The 12,730-nt window shown below is 38.6% G+C and overlaps 1 protein-coding gene across 8 annotated transcripts in view; it reads left to right on the top strand.

Moving 5' to 3' along the window:
• Positions 1–12,730, top strand: part of cacna2d4a (calcium channel, voltage-dependent, alpha 2/delta subunit 4a) — a 198,805-nt gene that overhangs the window by 183,971 nt on the left and 2,104 nt on the right. For all 8 annotated transcript variants that reach the window (XM_069192103.1, XM_069192098.1, XM_069192104.1 and 5 more), the window contains 2 exons: positions 11,199–11,314; positions 12,246–12,325. In XM_069192103.1, the coding sequence (XP_069048204.1) occupies positions 11,199–11,314; positions 12,246–12,325 (196 nt within the window). The remainder of the gene's footprint in view (positions 1–11,198; positions 11,315–12,245; positions 12,326–12,730) is intronic.

Genomic DNA, 12,730 nt, shown 5'->3' with positions numbered 1-12,730 from the left:
GCACTAAAACAAGACAGGAGTGTAACTGTCAAATAAGTCTTATAACACTTTTAGTTTTCTAAGCTAAGACAGTGAATCACTGCATCCTGGGACTCCCTACCATTATGTTGACTGCACTTATGAGGGCTGTTTTGTTCAATCCAGTCATAAAAGTCTAAAACGCACAGCATGTTAAACGACCGTGGCTGGAACCATGACTAAAATGTCACAAGTAATTATTCCATCCATCCATTTGCTAACCTCCTCATCCAACTCAGGCTCACAGGAGGAACTGGAGCCTAACTTGGCAATCAACAGGCTAAAGGGAGGATACACTTTTGGTGGGACACTACTCATCACAGGGCACACACAGACACATACTGTATACTCACACCAAGGTTACCTGGATCAGTTTTCCCAGAAGCCATTTAACCTATCAGTATGTCTTGGAACTGTGGGAGAAAACCACAGCACACAGAGGAAACCCATACAAATACTGAGAGAACATACAAACTCCACACAAATAGCACCCCAGCTCCGGAATTGAATTCAGGATCCCAGCCGTGCGAGGCGACAATGCCAACCGCTGTTTCACTATGCTGCCCTTATTTCTGAGTAATTATTGATCTTTTAGAATCTGTTCAAAGTAAATAGATTCTTGTTAGGATAAAGTAAGAAAGGAAAGCGTTGAAGTTACTTAACATGTGTCAGTTTTAACTCCCTCGGTAGTTAGCACTTTTGAAGACATACAATATTACAGTACATTCTTTTTAATGTCTTTCATTTTAATAAGAAATTAAGACACAGAAATAAGTAGGATAGTCAACCCAACTTGCCCACTTCTTGGTTTCAGTCTTTCCACTTCTATCCCAATCATCTTTTCATTCTAGCTGTTCTATTCTAACCAACTATTCTAACCAAGAACCTTTCCACATCAGTCATTGTTTTTTTGTTTCACAGTTTGTCCTGAAGTAGCCTATTTGGTTACCTTTCAGCAATTTCTTTTTCCAAAGTACATTTATGTGATGTACTAACCAAAACTATGCAAAATACTCTTTGGTATAATGCATATTAACATCCCTTATCTGAATTCAACATTTTTTCACAAACCAGTTCCTTCAAAATTGTTTGTGCCCTTTCAATGGTGTTATGTTTTCTTGCATTACAAATGATGTACACGCATTTTTAAACTTTTAATTAAAATGACCGCCTTGATGAAATGATAACTTTAGAGGGTGAAAGAAATTAAATGTCAGCAAAAACTCCAAGAAAAATCACATACTAAAATATGTTGTGTGCACTGACCCTGTTTGCAATAGAAAATCTATATTAGGTCAGAAGCACAAAATTTCTTTGAAACGTTGTGCTATCGGATGAATGTCCCTTTAGTGTTCTCATCTCAGTGTACTTACTCAATATAAAGTGGTTTCATTTTCTGAAACTTTCCTGCATTGATCTTTTTAGCAATTTGAGAATATTTAAATATGGTCTATTAAGTCTATCTAGAAGTCTATCTATAGACTTTAATATTTTTAATATATCTCTTTGGGATTAATCGACTAATCTACAGCACCTTTCTCTACTTCATTCCTCTTCTGATTCCATATGTATTCAGTCCTAGATTTTACATTTGCCTCGGTCCTTAATAAAATGCTTCTCTAAAATTGTAGGTCTTCATGTTAGATTCTCTTAAAGATCTTAAATTAGATTTTAAAAATACCTCAAAAAAGTTATGGATGATGTTCAGTTAATTGCTCTGTAGCAGATATAAATACCATAGCTCTGTTACCATCTTCTGGTAGTCGATTGTAATTGCAAAGAAGTAAGAAAAAATAGGCCAGAGTCCATAGGTTCATTTCGCACATGGATAACAATGTGATCGTGACTCATCTTTTTCCAGAACAATTTTCTTTTCTGTCCAAAAGAATTCATTTGTGGCTTGAAACATTAAGTATCTTAAAGGGCTCTAGTCTTGCTGTGAACCAGCATGCAGAAAAAACACAATCTCATTACTTGATCAAATTCTTTTTGGCGCTTTTAAACAATGATAATCACTTTCCATGAGACCAGCAAAAGGAATCATATGCAAATCTCCAATTAATAAAAAAAAGACAAAGGCACATCCCAGCAAAGCACACAGTCCCAGGACACCAGTGCAGCAGGCTTCTCATTTTTGAGACCCGATGATGGTGGTGTGTTGTGTAGATAAACTACCCTCAGTGCATCTTTTTTTAGGATTAGGGACCAGCCTCTTCCTCCTTTAAAGACCTGTGAGGCGAAAAAACAGACCACAGTAAGAGTATGATTTAATTGGTAATGTTTCTTAAGGAGGTGTAACGCTAGACCGGTATTACTGCCTTTCAGAACTAGAGTTTAGATCTGGATTTGGGGTGCTATCTGCATGTTTGGGGTGCTATCTGCTGGGGATTGTATGTTCTCCCTGTGTTCATGTGGGTTGTCTCCAGGTGCTAAGGTGCTAAAGTTTCCTCCCATCCTCCAAAGACATTCTGGTCATTTTATTGGCTCCTGGGTAAACGTACCTGGTGTTTGTATGTGTGTGTTTGTCTGTGCCCTTCAATGGACTGGTGTCCCATGCAGGGTGTATTATGGCTTGTGACTCATTGCTTGCTGAGATATGCTCTAGCTATCCCTGCAACCCTGAATTGGATGAAACAGTTAGTTGATGTGTGTATGATACAGGAGAGCATATGCAGCCTAGCTAAGTGAGTGCTGCACAATACATGCTTGCATCACAGAATCATGAAGTCAGAGTGAATATGCATCACATATTGTAGAAAAGGAGAATGTATAGCCCTTGTTCACGTGCAATTGAGTAAAACAGTAAAAACACATTTTAAAAGTCTACAGTCCCAGGGAGCCAGAGCTTATCAGCAAGCATCTATAGACAATAATATCTTTTCTCTTTCTGGGGTGGTACAGCAGCCAAATACTCAATAGTGTAGATTTTTATTAATACAGGCTGTATTTTTATACACTAGACTATAGCAAGTTTAATAGATCCTTTTATTTCTGTTTATTCTCAGATAACTGGTATTTGGCTTGTGGCATTCTGTACTCCCCATTTACAGTTATGTATAGTGTCTGTAATGCATTGTTAATTAAAACACTACACATAAAGATGTGTTTTTGTCACCTGTCAGAATAATATAAGAATGTATATTTATAGCTCAGATGCCAAAATTACAAAAGAACTGTTTTTTATAATCATTTCTGTCATCAGTTATGTTAAAAAATAATATGTTAAATGGTAATTCTAGGGGTGTGCAAGTACAGAATTATCTAACCAGGTGTAGTATCTCGATATTGAGCTTTAAATAGTGTATTATTTATAGACTTTAACTCCCTACAGACAGCAAGCATAATACATTTTCTCACAAGATAAGATCACTTTATTTGCCATATACAATTTCTTGTATTAGGAATTCGCATACCCCAACTTGACACACAGACAGGGAGAGAAGCTTGGGGTCAGAGCGCAGGGTCATCCATTTATACGGTGAGCCTGGAGCAGCTGGGGTTAAGGGCCTTGCTCAGGGGCCCAATGTAGTAGGATTCCACTGCCACCCGTGGGATATGAACTGACAACCTTATAGACCACAGGTGCAGATCCTCAGCCACTGAGCATGCCCTGAGTGCAATGAGCCCTGATTCAAGACTTTCACTTTTAAGTGCCTTGATCAACTCCAGATTCACTTCTGTATTTGGTAAACTCCTCTGCTCTTGCCATCTACAGTGAATAAATCTATAGATCTGTTGAATAGAAATAAAATGTATGTAATATACATATAAATCTGACATGAAATTTATTTTTACCTCCAATATTATAGGAACAAAAAGCATCATATAACAGAATGTGTTGGAAAATTAAATAGTTTCTGAAAACTATTCAAAAATGTTATACTGTAATCTTAGAAACATTGCACAGAGCAAAGTAGATTTGTCCTAAATAATGAACTAATTCCAGAAAACACAGGGGTCATATACTGTATAAATATATGAGTACTGTATATAGAGACTTTGGAAGGTTTCCAGTTCACTGGGGTATAAAAGGAGAAGACAGTAGTAGCATTAATCATCATGGTTAAGATCAGAGAGCTCTCTGATGACTTCAGGCAAATGGTCATTGACCTCCAAAGGTTGGGGGATGGCTATAAAAAGAATCTTCCACCTTTTACTGTGGAGCTGTGGTAGCTCCTGACCGGAAGGTCCTGGGCTCAATCCCAGGTAGGGGCAAGCAATGTAGCTTGCTCTAATTCCTTCCAGATGGCTCCCAGGTCCACTCAACCTGCTTTGAGTACTGGGGGTTAATCCTTCCAGGGGTAGTAGGCTGGCTGGGGTGTGATGCTGACCACCAGTGTTGGGTGGTCAAGTAAAATGGTGGCCCTTGCCCTTCATTTCCCATGGGCCTTTATGGCCAGAAAAGGGACCGACCTACCTAGTTCTGTAGTGTTTATTATTAAGACATTCAAGACTCCACCATGGCAGGAAGAGGATGCAAGCGAATCTGGTCACAATGTTGTAAAATCCAAATGAACCAAAGTGGAATCTTCTTGACAAAGAGTGTCAGAGATGACCGTGTTCATCAGCTTTATGTTGTGCATATCAAAGGTGAAGCTCATGTTAAGAAAATATTATGCCTACTGTGATAAATGGCAGGGAGTCTATTATGTTTAGGGGTTGTCTTGCATCTGTGCGTCCTGAAGCCCTTGTTAAGATAGTGGCAGTTATGAGCAGTCAGCCAAGAAACTGGAGCTTGGCCAAAAATGGACATTCCACTGTGGCAAGGATCCAAGCATTAATACAAATCGACACAGAAACACTTAACTCCACACAAAATTAATATTCTCAGTGGGACACATTATCCTATCTGTAAATCGTTCTGCTATATGCTGTTTTTTTCATCAATAGCATGAATAAATCTGGAGGGCACTGTTTAGCATCTCATTGAAGCGTAAGATTTCAGCAGGTGATTGCAATTGCTGTAGTACCATTTACAGATTCAAAATGGCTTGTACTGTGCTTTTCTCACAACCATGAGTCGCTAATGTGTCTACCATGATACAATAGCATTTGGCCAGCAAATGCATCTAATATCATTGACTCACTATAAACCAAAGAACAAACAAGCATGGCCCTACAAACAGATAAGCAGGGAGCATGTAGCTGAGGGGTAACAACTGTTTTCAACAGTACCTAACAATTAACAGATTCCAAGTCTTCTTTCTGCCAGCTGTATTTAGAAGTCAGTTCCAAGAGCTCTCTGAGGGACTCATTTAAATGTTCTTCCAAGAGTCTAAGGTGAAAGCTGGCAGTAAGTAGACTCCAAATAAAATTGTCAAGTGGATTGCCCTGATTTACATACTGCTGATTTTGCTTCTTAAACTAGGACCTTCTTACTGAAATGGGGAGAGGGTGTAAATTAACATTACAAAATACTCGGAAGTGCATTGATAAAACAATTTTTTGCCAGCTTTTCTCACTTTCAGACTTAAGGGACTGCTGTTTTTTTCTGGCTTGTTCTGAACGGAAGGTGCAGAAAATACAACAGATTGCAAAGAGCCTTCAAAATGAAGCAAACTCCATCCTTCTAAGATAAATTCAAGTCATGTTAAAGAGAAAATTGACTATTTTGTTTCCTACACAGACACTCACCTTGTAAAGACAAATAAATGGTTAGTCATAAATGGTTGTTATGAATACTAATGTTTTCACAGTGTGAACAGTTGACCATTGTTAAAAAATACACGGTATAACAAAATATAATAAGTATAAATTAGATCAAGATAATCATACATTACCAATATATCCTGGGAGAGCAGCAAGAAGTGCTATAATTGCAGATACATATACACTGTCACTAGAGGTCAGATTTTGCTTAGGAAAGCAAAGCACAACTACGATTTGAACTACTCAATAAAGGGTAAAGATAAAAGGTAAAAAATATATATTTTATTGTTGACAAGCTACTCTCCTGCAGAAGTAGCTCCTACCATACTTCTCAGTTCATTCCCGTTGTGTTAGGAGGCTTGATGTCCCATAAAGACTATTTTTGGATTTAACCATTTTACCAGAAAAAAAGGACCTAAGGTTCTACAGAGCTCTTGACCATTAGCTGAATACATAAGGAGGTAAACTGACAGCACTAAAAATATTTTTAGCAAAAATCTCCAATGAGCAGGGAATCTGAAAAGAATGGGCATACGTAAAAGAGCTAACCTCTTTATCCAATACATGGCATGGGGGAGCCAAAACCTATCACAGAAAGCATTGGGCACAAAGCAAGATACATCCTGAATGGGATGCCACGTTGCAAAACCCAGTTATGTTAAAAATAAACTTCTTCAGAGGTATGGTAAAATTCATAAGGAAGGCCGAGGATCAGTACCGTCACAGCCCCTCTGATTTATTAGGAATTAACCAGGGAGGCAGCTGCAAGAGCATAGTTGAGCTGGAGGGAGGGGAACTAGAAAAGAAGCAGCCAGGGAGTATTTATATGTAGGGAAGTGGAAGTGCAACAGTAGAATTTGACCTCCTTGCAAATTTCTGTTAATTAGGAAATTGGATGAATGGGTAAGGAACTGCAGCCTGTTTAAATGTCAAAAGACTCAATTGCACATGAACAAGGGATAGACATGCATTCTCCCTTCATCAATATGTGATGTACCTTGTTATTCTGTGACGCAAGCATAGGTTGTGCAGCAGTCATTTACCTAGGCTGCATATCTTCTCCTGTATCAGCTATTGTATAAGCATAGATAGAAATGTTTATTTGAGAGCTAGTATCTGGTGATAAATCAAGGACTCTAGGAAGACCCGTCAGTATTTTCCATGCATAGTACCTTTGCCAACAGATTTTCGTCTCCCACACAGGCAACTGGCTCCTGTCGGCAAAGGGATACATTCACAGATGGAGCCCAGAGCCACAGGGCACAGAGCAGAAAAGCATACATTTTCAGTGCATAGACATATTATCAAAAATAATAAGTGCAGTGTGAGTGGTTGCTTTCTGAAATGCTGCAAAGCCCTTCTGGTTTTTCATATTAGTTTAGAAAAACCTAACATAGACTAGTCTTACAATAAACTGTGTGTTTTGAAGATGCACACATTAAGAAAAAAATCTGAGATGGCATTAAGGAACTCCAGTTTATAATGTAGCACATGGCATTTTGAGATTGACAACAAGTTACTTTTCCTTCCTATACTTATCTTGTTACTGTTTCTTTAAGTAATTAGCTCCAGTATGTTAAAAAAAGGTGGTTATTTATCATACAAACTCCCCAGAGCTCCCAGTTTAACAGGTTCCTGCTATGAAGGCTTTGAGAAATCTCAAGCAATTCATATTTTACCCTGTGTGTGTTTGTAGATGTGTGACTCACCTAAAGCCAGGCGGTATCTGTAAACAATAAAGAAGAGTCAACACTGTTGAGCACATCTGTGTCAAAACGCAGACATTCAGCTGATGTTGGAAATGGCAGCCAGGATCTAAGCATGAACAGGCTACCTACTCATAACCTCCTTATCTGTCTCTCATTTTATTGATTCACAGTAGTCCTAAAAAATGCCATAGCTGGAATGCCCATGCTTTGAAATATGCTGAACAACAACAAAATTAAAAAAAAAAAGATTAAGGGACCTGCTACTGCCTGAACTCAGACCATTACTTTCTCACAGACAGGACAAATGAGACTTCACCTCAGAAGGATATTCCTCCTTCTCCTGCATATCTAAGCACAATACTCAAAGCCTTAATTGTCTCATTTTCAGTCTGGGAGTTATCTCCTCAATGTAAAAATTGTTTCTCATTGGATATGTTTCATAGGCAGGAAGTTCTTTTTGAGGACTGCAACTTGGTAGAGAAGAAGCTTCCAACCTGCTTATTTAAATAGTAAAGTTTACCTAGTTCAAATGTTCCAGTGTAAAAAAAAAATATATAAATTGCAAGTGGAGATTTAGATAGAGATGGCTGTACAAGTATGAACTGGAATTTCACCAGGACACAAAGCTTATGTTTTCTAAACATGATATCACGGAATCTTACTTTAATTTATTATTCCAAAGAAAGTGTCTCCTAACCTCATAATTCATCACAGTGTCCTCTTCCACTTCACTGGACAATTTGAAAATTGTGGAATTCCTAATCCAGAAGCTGAGAACATCCTACTGATCCTGATGCAATAACTATAATCTCCACATTGGCCTTGCTATTCATTATAAGCCAGTCCTAGGTTTGCTGAGTTTGTGAGTTGTGATTAAACCAGCCTTCAGGGTAGTAAACTTTCTGGATTAGGGGAATCATCCTGTTCTTTCACTTCAGGTGGTGGTGTAGAATCAGTGCACACCTGGAAGGCATGATGGTGTCTTTAAGATCATCAAGATCTCTTCTTTGCAAATATACAGAATGATAACACACACAAAAAGGCACCATATTTAATTTTAGGTATTCCAGGCAGAGTGAAATAGGGTGAGAAGCTCACTGATGGATCCACAGTGACATATCTCCATATAATAAATTACTATGCCTGCTTTGTGCTAAATCTTGGAAGAGAGGGTTCATCTTCAATACAGATGAAAGAGTGAACACCTATCCTGTTAATCAAGGGTATTTGAACAGTCAATTGCTGTTTTCTTGTTACTCCTTATCTTGGTGAATTGACAAGGGTGAATTTAGGAGATATTTGGTAAAGATAAAATTGGGAATGGATGCTCACCTAGCTTGCATGTTATCTGTTCACTCAGTGTTAACGTATAAGTAGATCTTGTTCTTTCTTAATACTCCCATTATTTCTTGGAAAATTGTATTCCTTTGCTTGTTCAAGCAAGGGAGGGGTAATGTATGCTGGTGGGACTGAGATCAGTCAGGGGCAGAGCAGTTGTGTATTTAATAGATAGAGAAGAGTCAGGTTTACTTTGGCAAAACATCACAGGGCCTCCACGCAGGGGCGGAGTGGTGGCTCTGTGGCTAAGGATCTGCGCCTGTGGCAGGAAGGTTGCTGGTTCAAATCCTGCAGCCAGCAGAGGAATCCTACTCCATTGGGCTCCTGAGCAAGGCCCTTAACCCCCACTGCTCCAGGGGTGCTGTACAATGGCTGACCCTGTGCTCTGACCCCAGGCTCTCTCCCTGTGTCTCATGGAGAGGAAGCTGGGGTATGTGAAAAGATAATTCCTAATGCAAGAAATTGTAAAGGGTTAATAAAGTGATGTTGTTATTATTATTATTATACCTCCAGTTTCTAGTTTTGGGAAAGCCCAATGACATTCCCTTCTTCTGCTGGAACTTTCCTATTCTTAGATCAGGGACAAGGAAAGCCAGAATGGATAGACTGCTGACCCTTCATTCACAAGAACGTAGCAAAAAGACTTTAGACATTTTAGATCAATCAAGTCTACACTTTTATATTATTATTATGAACTAAAACCAGTACCATAATCACTGATTAAAAAGTACAAATTTGTATAGGCACACACAATCAGACATACACACGCATCTGCTCTGGTAGCACTGGATGAACATACCTGTTCTGAAGAAGGCAGAGGCACAAGGCACCTGTAGAGTAGGAGTTATTAAAATATTGAGGGGATTCAAGAGGTGAAATGTATTTCATTTTATGTGGTTTTAAAGTAAATACTGAAAAATGTACTGCATGAAAATCTTGCAGATCCACTAAAAGATGCTATTTCTATAAGGCCGCACTTTGAACTTACAAGATTAAACACTTAAGCTTGACTATAAAACAAATACATGAGAGATTGAATAAACAGATCCTTCCAGACTGCCACGTTTCCCTATTACACCACTTTTTGAATAGTATGTTTTTTTCTTAGACAATTATTATTGAAAATATATTTCAGTTTTCTGCTGAAACACAGAAATACATATAAAAAGCATTGAAAATGTAGAGACTTCATGACTGAGGATTAACTGTTGGAATCACAGCTTCTATTGAAACTGTTGTTCTTTGCAATACTTGCTTTGGACTGAGACAACAGAATGGCTGAATTAAACAGTTTGCTTAAAGATGACAAGTTTAGTTATTTTGAGATTTTTCATGGTTTTCATGGTTTGTGAATCTTAACAAGTTCATATTTTGTGTTTGTACCTTTTGTTAAACAATGATAACCCGGTCTGGTTATGGAATAATACTCTTGCTTTCCTCTATCTACTGCCTCACTGTTACGATCACACCCCAACACATTTGGCCCTGTACCTGCTGTGGCTCCCTACCAGGATGGAGGCTGTCTCATTATCTCCCATTTTTTTAAATATTAAACTTGAATTTTCAGTTTTCACAGGAACATCTCATTGCTGAAGTCACTGGTCAGCGATGAAGCTGGGCCTCCTCCTCATCTAAAATCCAAGGGAAAAGAGTTCATACCTCATGGGACACAACTGGAGACACTGTCTTTCTGATGCACTGATCCAACTGCAGATTTAATTGAGCGTCTATGAAATCCTTTCTCTCTTCCCTAGTGCTGAAGCTGCCCACACCTCCATGGCGACACTCAGCTTCAGCTGTTTTTGTAAAAGACTGCAGATGCTGACAAAGAAAAGAAGTGGGTGGGCATCCCGCAGGTGGCACAATGCCAGAACCGGGACAGTATCAGAGAGCTGGAAAAGGAACTATCTCTGCTTATCTCTGCCCATGTGGCCTAACTGGAAAATCAATACCCCCATTCTAATGTGTAATGCGTTGGCGTGGCAGATGGAGTGGATGGTGATGCTCTTGTTAACTTAACAATCTCCAGCAAAATGGCTGCTAATTCTAGTTCCAGTATTATTTGGAGTGTGTTGATTTTATAGCACTCCAAAGGCTTTGGTTACTCGTCTTTACCTAAGTTTAAAGATTATTATTGATTTTCACTCTCTTACCATCCCTCGCCAGGTGACAGATCTTTGAACACTCATTACAAGGAGTCTGGTTTTATCTCTCTACAACTTTCTTCATATAAAACCAGTCCCCTCCCAGTTGTCTTTAAGTGAGGAAAAGACAAACCTCAAGACAGTCATCCTTGGGATGCAATCTGTAACTTCTTCTTCTTTAGAAAACAGTACACACCTGCTAATCCATTTTAAACCAGCACACAGGATATACACTAACCATTCATGCAGGACTACCTGAAGATCTCTCCTGACCCTCTTCCTTGTCCAGTGTATTTTCTGTGTGCTTCTCAGTTAATGAATGACCTCTCTTTGCTTGCAGAATGTTTGTGGTGCAAGAGATTTCCAACAGCAACTTGCTGATGTTGGTCTCCCAAGCAGACTGTGACTGCAGCAACTATCCTCCTCTGACTCTGGAGCCAAAGGAAGTTAAATATATCCTTTCACACTTGCACCAAAAGCAACTAACACAACACACACTGCTCATTTGAACATGGTTAAATCACAAACAGAAACAAATTGCTATAATCCACTTTCCTCTGCAGATTACATTGTAATGCTGTCCACTTAAAAAGTTCTACTGAAAATCTTGAAAATGTAAGAGTACAATTGCACTGATTCCCACAGTGTCTCAGCAGATGTGTCTCTTCATTTGTATGTAATGTACAATGTATGTGTGTGCATGTCTGTGTTTGTGTGTCCTGTGAGGATAAGCATCCTGTCCAGGGTATACCCCACCTTGCACACATTGCTTGATAGACTTAGGCACAACCACAAAACTCTACACAAACTAAAGTGGATAAAGCAGTCAGAAAATGGATGGATGGACTATCACCTGAACTCCACTAAGCTGTCTGTGTTATCTTCATATGTTTATTTTTTGCTACAACATGTCTACTATGTACATGTGGCTCAACAATTTACGAAGATCTTGCAGATGTGTTATATATTAAAGGGCATTTTCTTTAACAAAATTGAACAAAATGCATTTCTTCAAGATGGCCCAGATACAAAATACATATTAAATCCAACATCTAAATACCCTGTGTCCTTAAATCTAAATCACAAAGCAGTTAATTTCTTGAAAGGTTTGGTACTGACTAAAGTAGCCAGTGTGACTGTGACATTCCTCACACACACACATATCTCCACATATATCGTCCACATAACTTTGGCAGACAACATGCTGCTGGTATTAGCCTAGTGGTAGTCAGGGGTAAAATGAACATAAGATGAATTTGTCAAAAATATGCTAAGCTTCCTTCATATGCTTAGGCTAATGGAGAGCTTTCTTGATAAAGGTAGCAGGGGGATGTCTGTGGGTGCCAATGTGAGGCCACTGTTTTGTACCTTAATCCAAGAGCACATAATGCCTCAGTCAAGTGTGACAGGATGCGCTCACAGAAGATCCGGAGACGTCCAGATTCCTGTCACGCCTTCCACCCAGAGGTGAGACTCCGTCGACTTGCATGTTTACAGCACACAGAATCACGAAGGATTCAAATCAGAAACAAAACGTTCTTTCTACACTATAGTAATTGAGCCTCCTGAGAACATAATAACAGTTACAAATGAGAGTACATACAAATAATTTATTGTGTGTTATTTCAAAGTTTGTAAGCATAACCTTGTCATTCTGTGTGATTGTCCTTGTTGTGAGACATTTTTAACAGATATATCTAACATTATATCTATTATATCAGATATATCTAACATCTAAATAAGAAATATCTAACATTAAGTTATTCATTTTTTTGTCTGTAAAGAGCAGCATTGAATAAGTAATCATTTTAACTGTTGCTGAATACACTAATTACGAATAACCACCAGATATACTAAATAAGTGTTCTGTGT

The sequence above is a fragment of the Lepisosteus oculatus genome, chromosome 7, assembly GCF_040954835.1.
Source record: "Lepisosteus oculatus isolate fLepOcu1 chromosome 7, fLepOcu1.hap2, whole genome shotgun sequence".
In the NCBI taxonomy this organism is placed as follows: domain Eukaryota; kingdom Metazoa; phylum Chordata; class Actinopteri; order Semionotiformes; family Lepisosteidae; genus Lepisosteus; species Lepisosteus oculatus.
Note: the sequence above shows the minus strand (reverse complement) of the source record. Positions and strands in the feature narration are given on the sequence as shown.